Genomic DNA, 18612 nt, shown 5'->3' with positions numbered 1-18612 from the left:
TCCTTATTAGTGAGTTTTTTTCTTGAGGTGTTCACTTCAATTAGTTTAACTCCCGTTTCTGCCCTATCATTTGCCGTCACTATCCTTTCCTCCCGTTTCTGCCCTATCATTTCATCATCTTTCGATTGAACCGGATATCTTTTCAAAAAGTCATCAGGAAGTGAAAGCATGCTGAAGAACTGTTTGGAGTTTACAGTAAAAAACTGCTCCAGATCTCTGCTCTCCAAAAATGCAGAAGATTTCATATCGGTAGCATGTTTTGGAGGGTATTCAGGAGCTTCTTTCCCCAAAACTGCAACCATTAATCTTTTTGATTCTGGAAGTATCCTGGAATTAAAAAGGCTCATCGGGATGGGGTGTTCAGATAGATACCATAAGTGTTTTTGAAGTTTTTGGCTCGTTACAGTAGTAATTCTTTGGTTCAAGTAGTTAAGGAGTCGTTGCATAAGCCGAAAATCACTGAATGGCGCTTCAATAGCCACCGATGCTTTTATTCAGGCCTTCAAGTATACGCTGACTGAGAATACCGCTAAATTACAAATTCCGTTCAGGTACGAAGCTATCAACTTAAATTGGCTGCGAAACTAACATCGTTATAGCATATATAACTTTAAACTTCCATCTCACCCTATGCATGGCTCCAGGATAATAGAAGCAAACCCTTTCTTTTCAGCTTTACCTAGAAAAATTATTGATAACTCTAAGAATTCTTTGTAGTCATCTCTTGGTTGAACTCCGTGCAAATGTTCCATGGCAAAATTTAACATGTCTTTTCGATTTTTTGAAATCACAGTTTCAACAGCAGGATCTGTGGAAGCCAGTTCAAAGGTACTTTTGTCTATAATTGCCCAGCTGTCTTGAAATCTTTCGAAAATACTTATTTGGGGGCACAGATCCAACTATGAGTTCCAAAATGTGGTGGCGGCAGGCTAAAAAAGCAAGTCCTTTCCCAACTTATACTCAAGAATGGTACATGTTCCAGACTTCGGCCCTGTGCTGCATGCAGTAGTATCGAAACATAGAGCAGCAACTTGATAAACAATACCCCATTCCTGCAAACATTCCAAAATGGCATTTGCATGAGCAATTTCCGTTTCATTGTGTAATTTTGGAACACCCCGCAGCTGTTTATATCCACCATTGACATTTGACATAAGAACGGAAGGCAATCTACATGTTTCTTGGAAGTTAAGACCTCCATTAGCAGAAATTAAAAAGTCCTTTTTAATTTTGTTACATCTTTTCTCGAATTATATCTCTCTCTCACGCTAAATAGAGGTTGCGATTGATGCCTAACGAGCTTACATCACGACCAAGACTGGATGCTACCTCACTAATAATAACTGTGGCTTTCGTGGACGATACTTGGGTTCTATCGAGGACAGACGAAAGTGCATAAGTCATGATTTTGATTCGTGCTCTTTTAGGTAAGGTTTCACCTTCAGAAGTCGCAGCCGCACCAACGTTAGCATTATCGTTGTTGTTCAAGTCAATTTCACCTCACCTTCACTAATTTTAATCTTTTTATTCCTGTACTTAATTGTAACTGATAAGCGATTAATTATTGATATTTTTTACATTATTGGCAGAAATTCGTATTACACGACTAATTTCAATTGCATGGGGCCTCAGGGGCCCGGGGCCACCTTTAAATATTTTCAGATCTCAATAAAAATTTATATTTTTAAGTTTCTCCATAAATGGAACAATTTTAGGGGGTGAGAGGTGAAAATTTTTAAATTTCATTTTTAAGGGCCACCCTAAAATGATATTATGCAAAAAATTATGTTGTATCGCAGATTTAAAATGCGTGTATCTCGAAAACATTTGAGTTTAGCGAGATCAATGTAGTATATCTTTGTTAAGTAAAAATATTAAGAGAATAAAAGTTTTGATTCAAAAGGTATGTAGAGTGGGGGATAAAAAAAATTGAACGTATTAAATGAGCGCTGAAAGACGTATGTGGCGCCCTTTGGGTAATACATCATTTTTGGTGGCGAATTTAGATTTATCATCCCAAAAACCCTCGCTTACCCAATTTCGTGTTGTCAGGAAATATTCTCAAGAATAAATAAAATAAAAATGTAACTTTGACACCCTGTATTTAGGTTATTATCAACTTTCCTACTAAGGTAAGTTAGATTAAATCGACCTATTTTAAGCTCAGGAATCTCAGGTTAAGCTATTGCCCATTCTTTACCAAACACCCTGTATGTTTGCAGACACTTACCCCCTTCGCGCACAGCAGAACCAAAAATTGATACCTTTGAGATGTGATGTTGGAGGAAAATGCTGCGCTTGGATAGCTCATGAGATAAACGTTTTCATTCTTAACCAAATTTACATTAAAAAAAATCTGTTCGCATTGTGTCTGCAGTGAATTCTACAGTTATTTAATCACGTGGGTCGCAGATGTGACAATAATTTAGAGAGATTAATTGTTTCTGGAAACGTTCCGTGGAAAAGACCAAGAGGACGGCCGCCAACCCTGTGGTCCGACCACATTCAGACTTTAGCGGACCACTCAGTCTGCGAATCCTTAGAGTAGCTGAAGATAGAGACAAATGTAGAACATTTATTATGGAGAATTCTCACGACGAGGTCGAGGCGCGTGTTGAAGCGAGATTCAAGTGGGTCCTAATTTAAACGTCGGCAAAGAGAGATATAATGTATATAATAGTGGAAAAGAAAGAGAACGCAGATACCCTACAAGACGGTAAAATTAGTAATATTTACACTTTGTGATAAAATGTCCCGAATATGTCCCGAAGAATACAGGCAACCAAAAAGTTGACCGCTCTCAGTGGTGGAGATAAAAATATTAGTTGGTTTTTTTAATTCTCACAATGATAAAAATTAGAACGAAACGTACTTTGACCATAAAATTACCACGCCACTGATCATACCCTCGTCTGACGAGACATCCACACTATCTACAGGCTAATAAATTTTAGCATTTGGTGTTATTTTAAGGGTCATAAATACCAAATTTTGACAGAAATTTCTCTATCTCTTCTTACGTTTAATCTTTTTCACGTTGGGTTGAATTCCGTCTTCAGTTTTTATCTTTTTCTGTTACATTTTTTTATTTCACTCATAATGTCGCAACACGCTCTGTCAGTTTTCCTCTTTAGGAGTATTGGATAACACTAAACACAGATTACTGAAGGTAATCCTTCAAGGTAAAGTATTCGGAAAGCGAGGAATTGGGAGAAGAAGAATATCATGGTTAAAGAACCTGAGGAAATGGTTCTACATGTTACAATATACAACGTTAAAAGTAGATGTTTCTCTATAGTTGTACATACTCTATGTAATGACAGTTTAGAAGTTGTAATGTAATGTCAAGAAAATAAGAAAATATAATGTCAGTCATATTCAAGTAAAATGTTTTCCTATTGTCCTATATGTATATATATATATATATATATATATATAATATATATATAATTGAGTGTCCTTAATATTATTATATATATATATATATATATATATATATATATATATATATATATATATATATATATATATATATGTCCTATATATATATATAATTGAGTGAATTATAATCGTTGTTGGTCATTTAGTCAGTTCACCTAACTTAATTTATAACAGGTTATGGGCCCAGCTCACGTGGAAACTGAACAGGTGAAAAAATATGGCGACCAGCAATAACGATTATAAAATTCAAGTCGACAAACTTGAGGTTCCTGAAGACTGGACCAAATGGAAATGGCACGTTTCGATGTTATTACGAGCGTATGCACTTGAAGACATTGTGAACGGTATGTGTAAGTGTCCCGAGGTTACTGAAAATTCAACTTCATTGGAAGTAGAGAAGCATCAACAATGGTTAAAAGACGATGCAAAAGCGGCAAGTTTGTTAGCAGGTACGCTAGGAAAAACTGTTGCCGAGCTCGTGTTGACATGTACTCACGCTAGTGAAATATGGGACAAATTACGTGCGAAATTTGAACGTAGTAGTACGCAACGGTTAAACATGTTAATTGAAGCCTTCTTTAGAGTCCAGCGTGATAAAAAAGAAGATATTAGTACACATGTTGCGAAGTTGCAGAAACTGTTTGTAGATTTGAATGATGAATTGCAGAGGCATGATGAAAATGTTTTATCCGAAAGAATGTTAAATGGCCGGATCTTATCAACTTTGGGTAAGGACTTTGGTAATTTCAAAGATTTGTGGGACAGGATACCATCAAAGAATCAAACTTTGAACTTATTGATTGAGAAATTGTGTGCCATTGAATTATGTGACCAAAGTACTACATAATCTTTTGCGTTTGTTGCACCACGCAATAGCCCGACAGAAAAATACAAACAGAGCCATAGTACAACTACTACGAAGTCAAAGAGAAATGTACATCGTGCAAAAGAGAAATTTCCATGTCACAAATGCAAGAAATTAGGCCATTGGGCGAGGGAGTGTCCATTAAAAAAATCTGCTGAGAATTTAGATAAGAATAAAAGTATAGATACTGTTTTTTTGTCCGTTGTTTAATTGCCTCATCTAACAATTGTGTTAAAGCTAAAAAATGGTATTGTGACAGTGGAGCCACAAATCATATCACTACAGATAAGCAATATTTCTCATCTTATACAGAATTTGCTGAATCCGAAAATATATCACTTGGTAAGAAGGGTGTATGTATGTTAGCCCAAGGACAAGGAACGGTGAAAATTCAAACGGGTCTGAATAATAAATGGAAAGATGCTGAATTGAAGAATGTTTTTTATGTTCCTGAAGCAAGCGCTTATTTGTTTTCTGTGAAAGCTGCTGCGCAAAGGGGGTTCATTACAGTACTCGACGAAAAAGGTGTAAATCTACATGATAAAAATACTCTTGAATCTGTAATGACTGGGTACTTTAGTAATGGCCTGTATGCACTTGATATACGTGTTATGAAACCGACCAACTCCATTCAAGCAAACTTAGTAGAGTCAACAGATATGTTACAAGTATATCATGAAAGACTTGGTCATCAGCATAAGCAACACGTAAAGAGGGTCTTGAAGGAAATGAATATAGACATTGATGGATGCAAAGAAAGCTTTTGCGATGGATGTGCAATTGGAAAAATGCATAGATTGCCATTTAAATCTAGGATCAATCGGCCACAAGTCACTGGTGAGCAGATCCATGCAGATGTGGATGGACCCATGTCTATAGAATCACTAGGAAGAGCACGTTATTACGTATGTTTTAAAGATGACTTTAGTAAGTTTCGGAAAGTTTTCTTTATGAAACACAAAAGTGAAGTATGTACCTTCTTAGAAAAATTTTTAAATGAAGCAAACACAAATGGCCATGTAGTAAAGCAACTGAGATGTGATGGAGGGAGAGAGTTTGACAACAGAAAGGTATCTGAACTTCTTGCAAGTAGAGGTATAGAGCATTGTATCACTCCACCCTATACACCTCAGCAAAATGGTGTTGCTGAAAGGGAAAACCGTACCATTGTAGAGTGTGCTCGTTCCATGTTAAACTCATGCAACTTGTCCAAAGAATTGTGGGCAGAAGCATGCAATACTGCAGTGTATCTTCTGAATCGCACAGGAAAGTCATCAATTGAGAATAAAAGTCCCTACGAATTGTGGTATGGAAAGCCAGTTGGGAGTTTGAAACATTTAAGAATATTTTGGCACTGAATTTTATGTTCAAAACAAAAATTTTCGCAGTAAATTTGATGACAAGGCGATACATGGTTGTTAAGTTGGTTACGTGAATGACAGGGATGGTTTCAGAATATGGATTCCATCTGAAAGAAGAATCGTATCGAGCCACGACGTACGATTTAAACCTGAGGTTATATGCAATTTGCAAATTTTTGAAGATAAAGCCGAATCAGTGAACCAGAATCAGTGGGAATGTTTTAGTGTAAATGAAAACTCCGAAGAAGTGAAAAATGGTATCAATGAAATTGTGAAATCTGAGAATATGGAAAGTGCAGAAAGTACGAGTGAAAATCAAGAAGTTAATAGAGAAGAAAGAAGCGATGATGGTGTTCAAGAATATAAGCGTTACAATATACGTGTTAGAAAGAAACCAAAATTGTTTGGCTTATCTACTTTTCACGTTGAGGGAGAGTGTTACAATATACAACGTTAAAAGTAGATGTTGCTCTATAGTTGTACATACTCTATGTAATGACAGTTTAGAAGTAGTAATGTAATGTCAAGAAAATAAGAAAATATAATGTCAGTCATATTAGTCACACTAGCGTCTAATACCTTTAATTATCGCATTATTTGCATTAGAAATATGCAATAGTGTGACACCAGCATAAGGATTTACATTTATATTTAAGCTTAAGGTACGTCTTAAGCTTAATATCTGTTGGTGCAACCATGCATTAATCCTGTTACAAAGTTATTTGTATTTGAGTAGTCTCGTTAAATTTCGAGAGGTAGGTATACATATTGAAGAGCAGGTATAATAATCAAAAGAACAAGAGATTAACAATAGATTACTTTCTACCTGTACCGAAAACTTAACCACACGACGACACCACTCAAAATACAAATGACTTTGTAATAAGTTTAAGATTAAAGTTTATTGAAATATCTTGATGGCAACTATACTAGGCGGCATTTTCCTGCAAATAGTTTTTTTTTTAAATTAAGTTATGTTTTGTTTTTAGATTTATTTTAAGAACGATAATAATGAACCAGAATTGTTAACGGTACCAAATTGTGACAGCTTTTGTCCCTTGGAAAAGTTCGAAGATTTAGTCAAGGAAGATATTCCAGAAAGTATCTCACTCTGTAGGGGAACCAAGCGTAAGTTTTAATATTTGTTATTAACAATCCCATCGCAATAAGTTTCTTTTAAAGTAGGATGTGAAATTTAAATATACCTTTTGGTTGGATGCTTTTGTCACCTTGCAGAATAATAGGTACTCGTATTTGTTATTGTAACAAAAGAATACTTTTGACCGACCCTCGTATAACAGGTCCCATCTCCACACAGACCGATCGACATCATTGACTGCGTTCACCAGATGCAAACACATTCACAAATGTTTGCGCTTTGATTCTAAACTTGTTGACAGCGAACTGAACGGATGGTTGTTTAGGTTAAAATTTGACATTTTGCTTGCTTGGTTTGAACGTAACCTAAAATAAATTTTCTCAATAAATACGTTTTTGAATTTATTTTTTTTATTAAAGGAAAAAAAAATTTATTTAATAGATAATAACGTAGCAGAATGTCTTCAGTAGCCTTTATTTTATATATAAAACCCTTATCAATATATTTTACAATATATACAATTTAAATTCCCGCCATATTTCAACACGTTTGCAAAGTTCAACTTAAATATGTTATGTTTGCAAAAATGGCGACCGCTTTCCAAACATGTTTGACGTTAGCAAGTCGTTCAGAACCATAAAGCGCAAACTGATTGCCAACGTTTGCATCTGGTGAACGCGCCCAATGATTCTGGATAAGAAATCAGCGGCGGGGGAGACGTGCGATTGACCGAATGCCGCGCCTAACTAGAGATGGGCAGAACATTCTAGAAATAAGGGACGAATGTATGTATAACGGACGAATTTTGTAAATAGAGTTAGTTATAAGATAGAATTCGTAATATAAACTTGTATAACTGCACCAAAGCAGATTCTAGATATTCGAACTTTAAACTCAGCAGACGCAGAGAGTGAACACAAACTAGTCCTAGCAAAAATTAGAATGAGAATAACACCGAAACATTTTCTACAGGAAATCACCGATGAAAAATTCAATGTAGAATCACTGTGGAACGACTCTACAAGAGAAATGAACCAAAGGAGGCTAGCACAGAAGATACAGCTGCAACAAATAGATGACATCAAAGATATAAAAGCGAGCTAGAAGAAAATTAAAAACCACATTGAAGAGGCAGCAACAGAAGCTTTAGGAAAACGCAAAGTTATTCTAAACAAAAGAAACAACAACATTACACCATGGTTCAGAAAATAAATAAAACAGAAATTTAAAGTCAAACGAGAGGCCTACATGAAGTATAAAACATTAAATACTCCAGAATCCAGAGATACCTATAGAAGAATACGAAATGAAACAAAGCAGTTGGTAAGAAGAACAAAAAATGAACACTAGGAACAGTTTACAGAAAGGATGGAAAGCGACTTCTAAGGTACACAAAAACAAATATGGAGATTCATAAGAAACCAACAGAAAGAAATGGCAGAATTGAAGGACTACAATAACATACCAGCAAACGAATGGGAAAGATACTTGACGGAACTGTTTAAGGGAAAGGAAAATAATAATCAACACAAAATAATAATCAACACAATAACGTACCTAAATTAAGACACAAGATAGAAATCAGTTTTCAGGAAGTAGAGATAGCCATAAACTCGCTCAAAAATAGAAAGTCACCAGGACCTCGATTTTTGACCCTTCGCTTCGTTATCGAATGTATTCGCTTAACGAAGAACGAAGCGAAGGGTTAAAAGTCGAGGTCCAGGACCAGACGGAATAACCAACGAGCTTCTAAAATACGGAGGAGAAAGTATAACCCAAGATATGACAAAACTTATACAAAAATTAATATTGCACTGTAAGATACCAGACGCATGGAGAAACAGTATAATAATACCAATGTTCAAGAAAGGAGACAAAGAAGACCCCAACAATTACAGAGGTTTAAATCTACTGTACACCGTACTTAAGCTAACCACAAAAGTCCTAACCAACAAAATCAATAAACTAACAACTTTATCACATGAACAACAAGGATTCAGATCCGGAAGATCCTGCGTAGATGCCGTATTTGTACTGAGACAAATCACAGAAAAGGCCATCGAGTACAATAAATCAGCAACTCTATGTTTTATAGACCTCTCAAAGGCTTTCGATCGCATCCAAGTCGAAGACGTCTTACACTTACTCTATAGAAGAAACATACCAGTCAATATTTTACAAACCATCGAAAACATCTACTTCCATAATCGAATACAGGCAAAGATAAATGGAAAACTAACACAGTTTATACCAGTACAAAGGAAATCAGACAAGGTGACTCGTTAAGCCCACTTCTCTTTAATATAATAATGGACGAAATAATAGAAGCAGTACGTAAAGGTCATGGTTACAGAATGGGGAAAAAGAAATCCAAATATTATGTTATGCAGACGACGCCGACAGAAGACGATCTCCAAAGATTAATACACATATTCAATACAACAGCTAAGAAATAAAATATGATAATATCAGCAGAAAAAACCAAATGCATGACAACATCTAAATACCCACTACGATGTAGAATCGAAATTGATGGGAAAATAATAAAGCAGGAAGCAAGGTTTAGATATCGGGGAATAGATATAACCAGTTACTGAGATGTTGAATAGGAAGTACGACAACAAAGCTTAAAAGCAAGTAAAGTGTCGGGATCTCTTAATGACACAATCTGGAAGAACAAACACCTAACAAAAGACACAAAAGCAAGAATCTACAAAGCAGCAATTAGACCTATATTGACATATACGGCGGAGACAAGACCTGACACATCTAAAACGAGACGACTACTAGAAACAACAGAGATGAAAATACTTCGACGAACATCAGGGGAAAGTCTGTTGGATAGGGAAAGAAGCCAAAACATAAGAAGATCATGCAATGTAGAAGACATAAATGGATGGGTGACAAAACGGAAACAGGAGTGGAACGAACACATTAGTAGAATGGCAGAGGATAGGATAGTACGAATAGGAGGAGATAAGTCACCAAATGGACGAAGATGTGTTGGCAGACCAAAAAAAAAGATAGTGCGATAATTTAAACAATTTAGGAGGCTAATATTGAAGAAGAGACAGGCTTTAAAGCCTACATACAAGAAGGAAGAAGATAAGAAGATTGTATAAGTAAATAGTCAAATAGTATAAACCTTAAAATTTATTAAGAAGACAAGATAATTCATACATTATCGAAATAGTAACCACAATTTAGGTAGTGATGATGAAATAAGTAGCCATTTATCAAATGAATGTGTTCCGGAAAGCTCTCGGTCGATGTCATGTCGTGTATTGTGCATCTCCAAAGATCTCTGTCACTGGTCATTTCTTTTAACTCATGCATAGACATTTTGCATATTCCTGTAATTTGATCGATCCATCTTGTTGGGAATCTTCCTCGTGATCTTCGGCCTTCCACATTTATTAGTATAATGAGTCTTTCCATGTTTTCTGTGTTTGATCTCATAACATGTCCAAAGTATTTTAATTGTTGTAGATGGACTTTACTGGAGAGTCGTTGGCTAACTTTTAGATCTCTTAAAACTGAATTATTTGTCCTACGGTCGGTTCAAGGAATTCGTAACATTGGTCTCCAACAGAACGTTTCAGCGGTGTCTATCTTTCTTCTTTCTGATTGTCTTAGGGTCCAAGTTTCATATCCGTAGGTCAGTATTAAGAATATTAAGCAGTTGATCAACCTCATCTTTAACGCTCTTGAAATTTGATAGTCCTTCCATATTTCGGTCATTTTTGCTGTGGCAACGTTTGCTAGATCACATTTACGCTACGTTTAACATCTTCTTGTAATGACCCTGTGTTTGTGATTAATGATCCCAGATATAAGTATAAGCTCACAACCTCAAACAGGTCAATTGTGGTTATGTGTGGATGATTGTTCTGTAGTCTATCCACTATCATGATCTTTGTCTTTGATATATTAATTGAAGACCAAATATTTGACTTTTATTTTCGACCAGTCGTATAAGATCAATCAGCTCTGCTTAAGACTATTTGCCAAAAGAGCTGTGTCATCTGCGAAACGTAGGTTGTTTATTTTATGACCATTTATTAAGATGCCCTTTTCTCATTCTTCAAGTGCTCTTTTCATAATATGCTCCCCATATATTGAATATTTGTGGAGATAGTATACATCTTTGTCTGACACCCCGTTCTGGATGAAATTCGTTTGAAAGTGCGTATAATTCAGTTATAAGCGAAATTAGGTGTTGTGGTTCTCCTACTTCTTTTAGTATTCGCCATAAGTGTCTCCGTTTGACCCTGTCGAACGCTTCACGATAATCTGTAACACATAATTTATAGTGGAATATTGAATTTCATAGATTTTTCGATTATCAGATTATCAGATCATTTTTCGATTATATTTAACAGGTGTTCTCGAGTGCCTCTACTTTTGGTAAATCCAGTTTGCCCTTGTGGAATTTCTCTTTGAAGGAAAGTTTTCAGCCTGTGATTGATTATAAACATAGCATTATCTTGCTGGCATGATATATAAGAGAAACAGTTCTTTATGTCGCATTTATGGAAGCTGCCTTTTTTATGTATTGTCGTTATTGTAGATTTTGTCCAGTCTTTAGACCGTGTTGCTTGGAATGCCATATTTGGTTACAGAGTAGATGAAGTAATTTTACGCTGGTTTCTTCTGTGACTTTGAGCATTTCTGCTGTTGTCATATCTGGACCTGGAGTCTTACTTTATTTTCGAGTATATTAGGCTCTTCTTTAACCTCGTCAGGGATTTGGTTAACAAGTTCGTGGTGTTGATCATTTTTATATAGGTCCCTAGTTCCGGAAAGCAAATGACCAAAAGTACAACATAATTTACAAAATGTATCTTCAACATTACAAAACTCAAGAAAAGTAGACTACACCATCGAAAAAATTATTTCTTCTAAGTTCTTCAGGGGAGGATGATTTTGCGATTGATCATGACTTGATATGGACGAATATAGATAGCCAGAACTTAAGAAATACTACATTCAGTGTTCAAAACTTGGATATCAGAACGAAGTATTTTTTGAGATGGATGTTAAAAGGTCGTTTGATTATTATTAACTCTATTTTTGAATGGCGTTGAGTGGTTTGGGCAAGAAAATAATTGATAATCACATCAGAAAATGAATATTGGTGGTCACCGCAAAAATCTAGAATTCGTTATATAGTGGGTGGATAAATATAGAAGAATTAATGACATTTTTGGCTCTATTCTTGTGTGAATGTGATTGCAAAGATTACCAAAATTGTATTCATATTGGTCAAAAAATCCATTATACAAAAACAAAATAGCTGGTATTAAAGAGAAGCTTGTATCAAATTCTTGAACATTAATTTTTATTTTAGTTAGTAAAATCTTAAAAAACCTTATCAACGGATATCTAATTTAACTCTTTTGTTTATCTGTTGCAGCATCCAGTGCTTCTCAGATGTCCTATCAGGTTAATTATATGGTTTTACTATTGCTTACTTATCTTTTATTGTAAACATACTTGTATTTAAATAAACAATTGCAACCTGAAATATATTTTACTGTTATATGGTTCTATTGACGCTATTATGGAATGTCGCCTTAATAGTTGTAGTCGAAGCAGTAGCGTACTGATAGATCAGCAGTGGGACTCTATAACTTTTATAGCGAAAGCGTAAGCAAGTACTAGAGTCTGTAGCACCAAACAAAAAGAAATTTCGCAAGGCTATGATTGGCCACAAAATCCCGGCTTGCGATTGGTTAGAAAGCTGACTGTGATCATAAGATAATATAACCTAGAATTTAAATTTTATTTGACAGTTGTTTGTTGTTTTAATGTCTGTGCAATATTCAACAAAATAAACAAAATATAGAACAATAATAATAATAATTATAATGATTTATGATTTCCTAAAGAAATATATGCTTTAGAAAGATGTAACATATTTAAATAGAAAATGAGATGTAAAATCTTGAGAACCCAAGAGCTGCATATGTCTGAAAGCAAAATAAATGAAACTGAGGGCATAGATAGATAACATTTTACTGGTAAGTAATGAAATATTTTAGAGGTATAAAGAATTTATAAAGCCTGTCACATTAAAAAATAATTGCTTGAAATACAGAAATTGCTACAGAAATGTTAATTTTCTAATCAGATATACTATTTTTAGAAAGACAATGAATAAAATATCACTGAATATGAGAAGATAGTTCATCAAAAGTTGGGGATGTTTAAGAAGAATTTTGCTGCATCGAACAATCATAATCGCTGCTGTCAGTCATACAAAGTAAAAAGTAAACTGCGAAAGTTTAGTCCTATCAAAATTTAACTATGGTGATGTTGTGTATGGGCCATTCCACAAATATACGTCTGTTCCAGACCATCGCGACAACAAATATTTTAGTGTGCAACATAAGAAGTACGAAAGTAAATGGCTCTAAAAATTATTACAATAAACAAGAATGTAATTTGCAATTTAGTTTCGTACTTCTTATGTTGCACACTAACATTCGTTGTCGCGATGGTCTGGAACAGACGTATATTCGTGGAATGGACATTGTATTCGATCAGATGACAGAGGAAGAATTCGGGGGGTTCAAAAGATACCAGCCTATTTGTCACAAATTTATATATATATATATAATGTTCTTGAACTCCTAATTTAACAAATTTAAAACATGTAAAATGGTTGAGCATGGAAAAGAGAAGATTTCTACATGCTGCTTGTCTGTTCCACAAAATTATCAACAACTCACTACCAACATATCTTTTTAAAAAAGTTATACAGTGATGAGCGCCCTAATAACCGGCAAAATAACGCAAAGGTAGGAAACATTAAGTTGTGAGATAACAGAAATGAAACTAGTGGAGGTGGGAGATTTAGCGATAAAAACTTATAAGTTTACATTTTACTTATTGTTTCCCACCTTCAGACGTATCAGATGAGTATTTCAACTAAAACTGTCACAGTCGCAGTTGCCAAACTCGTCCGATACATCTAAAGGTGGAAAACAATAAATATAATATAAATGTATAGGTTTGTATCGCTAAATTTTCCACCTACACTAGTTTTATTTCTTTTTATCTCACAACTTAATTTATTACACTCATCACTGTTTATAGAACTGACATAAGAGGCACAGAGCAACAGTGGCCTAACACCAAAAAAACGAAGTTTTGAGATAAATGCAATCTTTTCATTCATATTTACATTGTGCTTATGGGATGATGCTACAAATTATGTAACGATATTTATCCAAATATACAGGTAGGTTGTGTAGGCCCTTGTTAAGGCCGGCCGTTGTATGAAAGAGAGGTCCCCAAATGCCGGCGCAACAGAGAGAAAAGATTCTTTCCCGAGAGATGCTGCCTCTATCGGAGAAATAACGCAATAGATATCTAAGCGAGGCCACAAACGGCAGAATTTTTAGTGAGTCGATAGTTTAGTTAAGTACAGAGAGTATGCAGGTGCGGCCTCGCTAAGATGACTCGAAATCGTTTTATATATCAGGTGCGAACTTTTAATTTTTTAGTAGGCGGTTTAAGGACGGGGTCTCGCTGAAAATTTTACTTGGATAAATACTGTGCTCGTATCTCGTGGTAAAATCTAAACCAAAAGTATTGGAGAAATCTATTTTAGTCCATGTGGTGAGACCGCTCCCGTCTGGGAAAATTTCTGATTCGGTTTCTTTGTGGATTCCTATTCAAACATGTCCCCTCTAAACAAATCTGAAGGGTGCCGGGCGGAATTTTTGGGCAGAAACTGTTTAAACAATTTTTATAAACAAATAGAAAAGATCACGTTTTTTTGCCCCGGAACATATATTTTTAAGTTTAGTGGGTCATTCTAAACAAGAAAGGTATCTTGTAATTTTTTTCAAAAATTGATAGTTTTCGAGTTATAGGCGATTTAAAATCTGAAAAGTGCGAAAATGCTCATTTACGAGGCCTAAAAACTCATATTTAAATTAGAACTTTTGAGGTTGCCAGATTCTTAAATTGAAGTTTAAACATTCAGCTTGAAGATTCTAAAGAGTGATTGTGTCTAACCCTAATTTAAACCGTCGTGTTTTAATTGTTAAATATACATGTCCATCCGATTTTTTTGTCGGTGCGGCGCGCTCTATTTCAAAAATCTCCAGTTTTCCTCCAAAAAATATTTTTTCTAGATTTTTTGGGACATTTTAAATAAAATAAGTTTCTTGACATTTTTCTCAAAAGTTAACAGTTTTAAAGTTATAAGCGATTTAAAATCCAAAAATGCGTTTTGGCATTTTTCGGATTTAAATCGCTTATAACTTTAAAACCATTAACTTTGGAGAAAAATGTCAAGAAACTTATTTTATTTAGAATATCACAAAAAATCTAGAAAAAATATTATTTGGAGGAAACTAGAAGATTTTTGAAATAGAGCTCGCCGTACCTGCAAAAAAATCGGATAAACATGCATATAACAACTAAAAAAAAACGGTATAAATTAAGGTTAGACGCGATCACTCATATGTGGACCATATAGAACAATTTGGTGTTGCAGGAAAACTTTTACTTCGGATGTCTGGGTTAGGCCTTTTTTGGACCAATTATAACATACTACCTCCGTAACTTTGGAACCGTTCATTTTAGAAGGGTTATGCATAGGACCTTTTTTGTTTCAAATTTAATGTAGAACAATTTTGTATAGAAGGTTGTTCATGCTAAATCGCATAGTTTTAGAAATATTGACGAAAAACGTAAAAAACTACGAATTTACCGATTTCTCCCCCCTCCCCCCCCCAAACCCGACGCTCAAAATGGTGTGACTTTTTTCTGAACATTATGTGGACCATATAGAACAATTTGGTGTTGGAGGATAACTTTCACTTTGGATGTCTGGGTATGGGTCTAACTATACCATACTATATTCCCTAAAATAAAATGTTTCATCATAACGGCTGACCTGAGTAAAAATCACTTATTTATAAGTTAAATTTGAATTATAGGCTTGGATCTCGCGTACAAAAAAGAAGTTGATTAATAACAAGCTGAAAATTTTTAACTTAACTGTGTCTAGTCGGACAAACTTTGATGTACGGGAACACTGAAACAGGCGAAGCTTTAATTGTGGAACAGGTTAAAAATTTGGAACATCAGACTACGAAAACGTTCCATGTATTTTGTCTGACAGAACTTCCAACTGATTTGTTACGATTTCATTAAACTCTTATGCAAAAATCAGACTGGTATTATCACCAACTGGGCATTTTAATAAGTTTAACACGAAGAACATGTCAAATGGCAGGAATTATATTTTTGATAAATAGCAATATGATTTTTGCATGAGAGTTTAATGAAACAGTAACAAATCAATTGGAAGTTCTGTTCGAAAAAATACATGGAGCGTTTTCGTAATCTGACGTTCCAAATTTTTAAACTGTTCTACAATTAAAACTTCTCCTATTCTTCTCCTGAAAAAACTTCTCCTGAAAACTTAGTGAAAACAGAGAAAATTTAGTGAATTGCAAATATTTAATTCAAAAGAAACTTTTTATTTATTCTAAGGGACTGTCGGCCCTCGGCAATAACGTTTTCTTTCATTCTGCGTTTAATTTTTTTAAAAATACTTATTAGTTTTCTCAGTATTCGAAAAAAATGAACACATTTAAAACACAGGAAAATTTTGAGAGGCGACATTTTGCGTCTTTCCCCTTAAATTTTTTTGCAACATGAATGAAGCACCCTGTGTATTAAATTAAAAATATACATTCAAGTAAATAAACAATAATATTTTGTTATATCAAAGTTTTCAAACAAATTTTATATAGGGTGTCTGCATAACTAGCAACCATATGGTTTCATATTAATTTTATTAATTATTAATTTTAATTATTATTAATACATTATTAATTTTACGGGAAAAGGTAATACCCAAGTTAAATACATAATCATAATTCATAGAGTATGTGTTTACTTAAGGGTAATTATCATTAGAGTAAAAGATTCACTTTATAGGAGTAAAACTGCTAAGTTGCGTTATGGGTACTAATTTATGTTTCTAGTCGTCAAGGAGTGTGATTTGATGTTTGATTTTCATATGGCAAGCGTAATTCAATCTATCTACATACTTCAAAGAAAAAAATTAGGAAGGGACAATAAAATGTAATATATTTTAGACGGAGTACGTTCAACATTTCAGGACGGGAATAATAATCATTTTTTCAGTAATAACACAATATTTGATTTTTGAGATTTCTCTAGCTGTTCATGAAATAAATAAAATTGTATATAAAAAATGATTATCTCATTTAAAATAAATATTTCTTATTTACCAATCCTTCGGTTTGGCGCCCCATTGGGGTTACGCACGCGTGCACCGCACGCGTTGCACGCCCGGTTACGGGGCCCTGATATTATTCCAAGTACGCAATAATGAACCACCCGCATCCCTCAAAACGGTATTACTCTCTATACAGTACCGAAATTTCCAAAGGAAAGTTTCAAACGGGCCATACCGCTCCTGAATTTTGCACATGTATATAATATTTTTCTAGCGACATCTTATACATAATGGCTACATTAACAGAGCTTAGATTCTTACAGATTCCTATACTGTATTCGTATTATATGTCGAATATTTACGTTTCACATGCCAATTTCTATTAATTTCAGAAATTTATTTTAAAAGTACACCACGCAAAAAGTACTTTATTAATTCACATTTTTTTAACGTTATATCCTTCCATTACTTCTACTGTAGTGCTAAACGGAATTTTATCATGAAATTCATTTAAATACTTAAGCAATTTAGATATAAACGCTCTTATATTTATTGAGAAAAAAGCAAAACTTTCACATTTTTTTATAAACAATACACAACAGGTAGGATAACAAAAATATGGCTGGAACTAGCGACATATATTGTTAGTAGGTTAAGCATTTTTCGGTATACATATATGCTCTAGATTATGAGTGGTGTACTTTATAAAGGTGATGGGATCGGCTATACTTATAACATTACCAATGGCCGGCCTTAATCTGAAGATTTACGCCCGGTTTCATAATCAACTTAAAGTGAACATTAACTAAAGTTCACTTTAACGTTGACATTTACCCATATTAATTGCATTGACAGGGGTACCAACTTAAAACTTAAAGTCCACTTTAACTGATTATGAAACCGGGCGTTAATGTTGCTACTTTTATTGATGTATTAATCTAAAAATGCTCAATTTGTGCTTTTTTTCTCTTGCTTAAGATGAAAAGTCTAGGTGCTGATTTCTTGAAATCGGTACCAACTGATCTTCAGCATTTTTTCTTAGTATTTTGTGCATAGAGGTATATCGTCATCGTCAGAGCCAAACCTCATATGTACATTATTGACAAAATCCACTATTTTTTTATTTATAATTAAAACATAATACAGTCGAACCTCGATTATCTGTCTCTCCATTAACCGTCACCTCTGTTAACCGTCAGGGTACATACAGAAGTTGTATCGACTACATAAGCAAAACTTTTAATGGAAAAAAACAAAAAAAAATTAATTTGATTTGTGATGAGGACACAAACGGCTATCCATTGCTGACAGATAAAGAAATCGTTGAAATGGCAACAAAGGCGGACCAAACAGATTCAGAAGCTGACACAGACTTGGAATTTGACTGTAGCTATGTTGATGAACTTATTGTAACTGACAAAGATTTGCATAAATAATCTAGAGAAGCTGCATCGAATATGCAATAATTCATCAAGTGGTATTCTCAACAAGAAGCCAATAAAGTAGATTCCATGATCTTATGCCGATTAAGAAATTCAGCCGTCGCAAAATGTGAAGCAACAGTAAAACAAACAAAAATTTCAGAATATCTTAAATCGATTCGATTGTACGAACA

General features: G+C 34.4%; 1 protein-coding gene across 2 annotated transcripts in view; it reads left to right on the top strand.

Moving 5' to 3' along the window:
• Positions 1-12293, top strand: part of LOC114330864 (venom acid phosphatase Acph-1) — an 85528-nt gene extending 73235 nt beyond the window's left edge. The window contains exons 7-8 of one of the 2 annotated variants that reach the window (XM_028280286.2): positions 6657-6795; positions 12183-12293. In XM_028280286.2, coding sequence (XP_028136087.2) covers positions 6657-6795; positions 12183-12256 — 213 coding nt within the window. In that variant the 3' untranslated portion in view covers positions 12257-12293. The remainder of the gene's footprint in view (positions 1-6656; positions 6796-12182) is intronic. The other variant, XM_028280287.2, reaches the window with a different exon arrangement.
• Positions 12294-18612: the final 6319 nt, after the last annotated feature.

This window comes from Diabrotica virgifera, chromosome 7, assembly GCF_917563875.1.
Source record: "Diabrotica virgifera virgifera chromosome 7, PGI_DIABVI_V3a".
Lineage (NCBI taxonomy): Eukaryota > Metazoa > Arthropoda > Insecta > Coleoptera > Chrysomelidae > Diabrotica > Diabrotica virgifera.
This window is presented reverse-complemented; position numbering and strand designations above follow the sequence as displayed.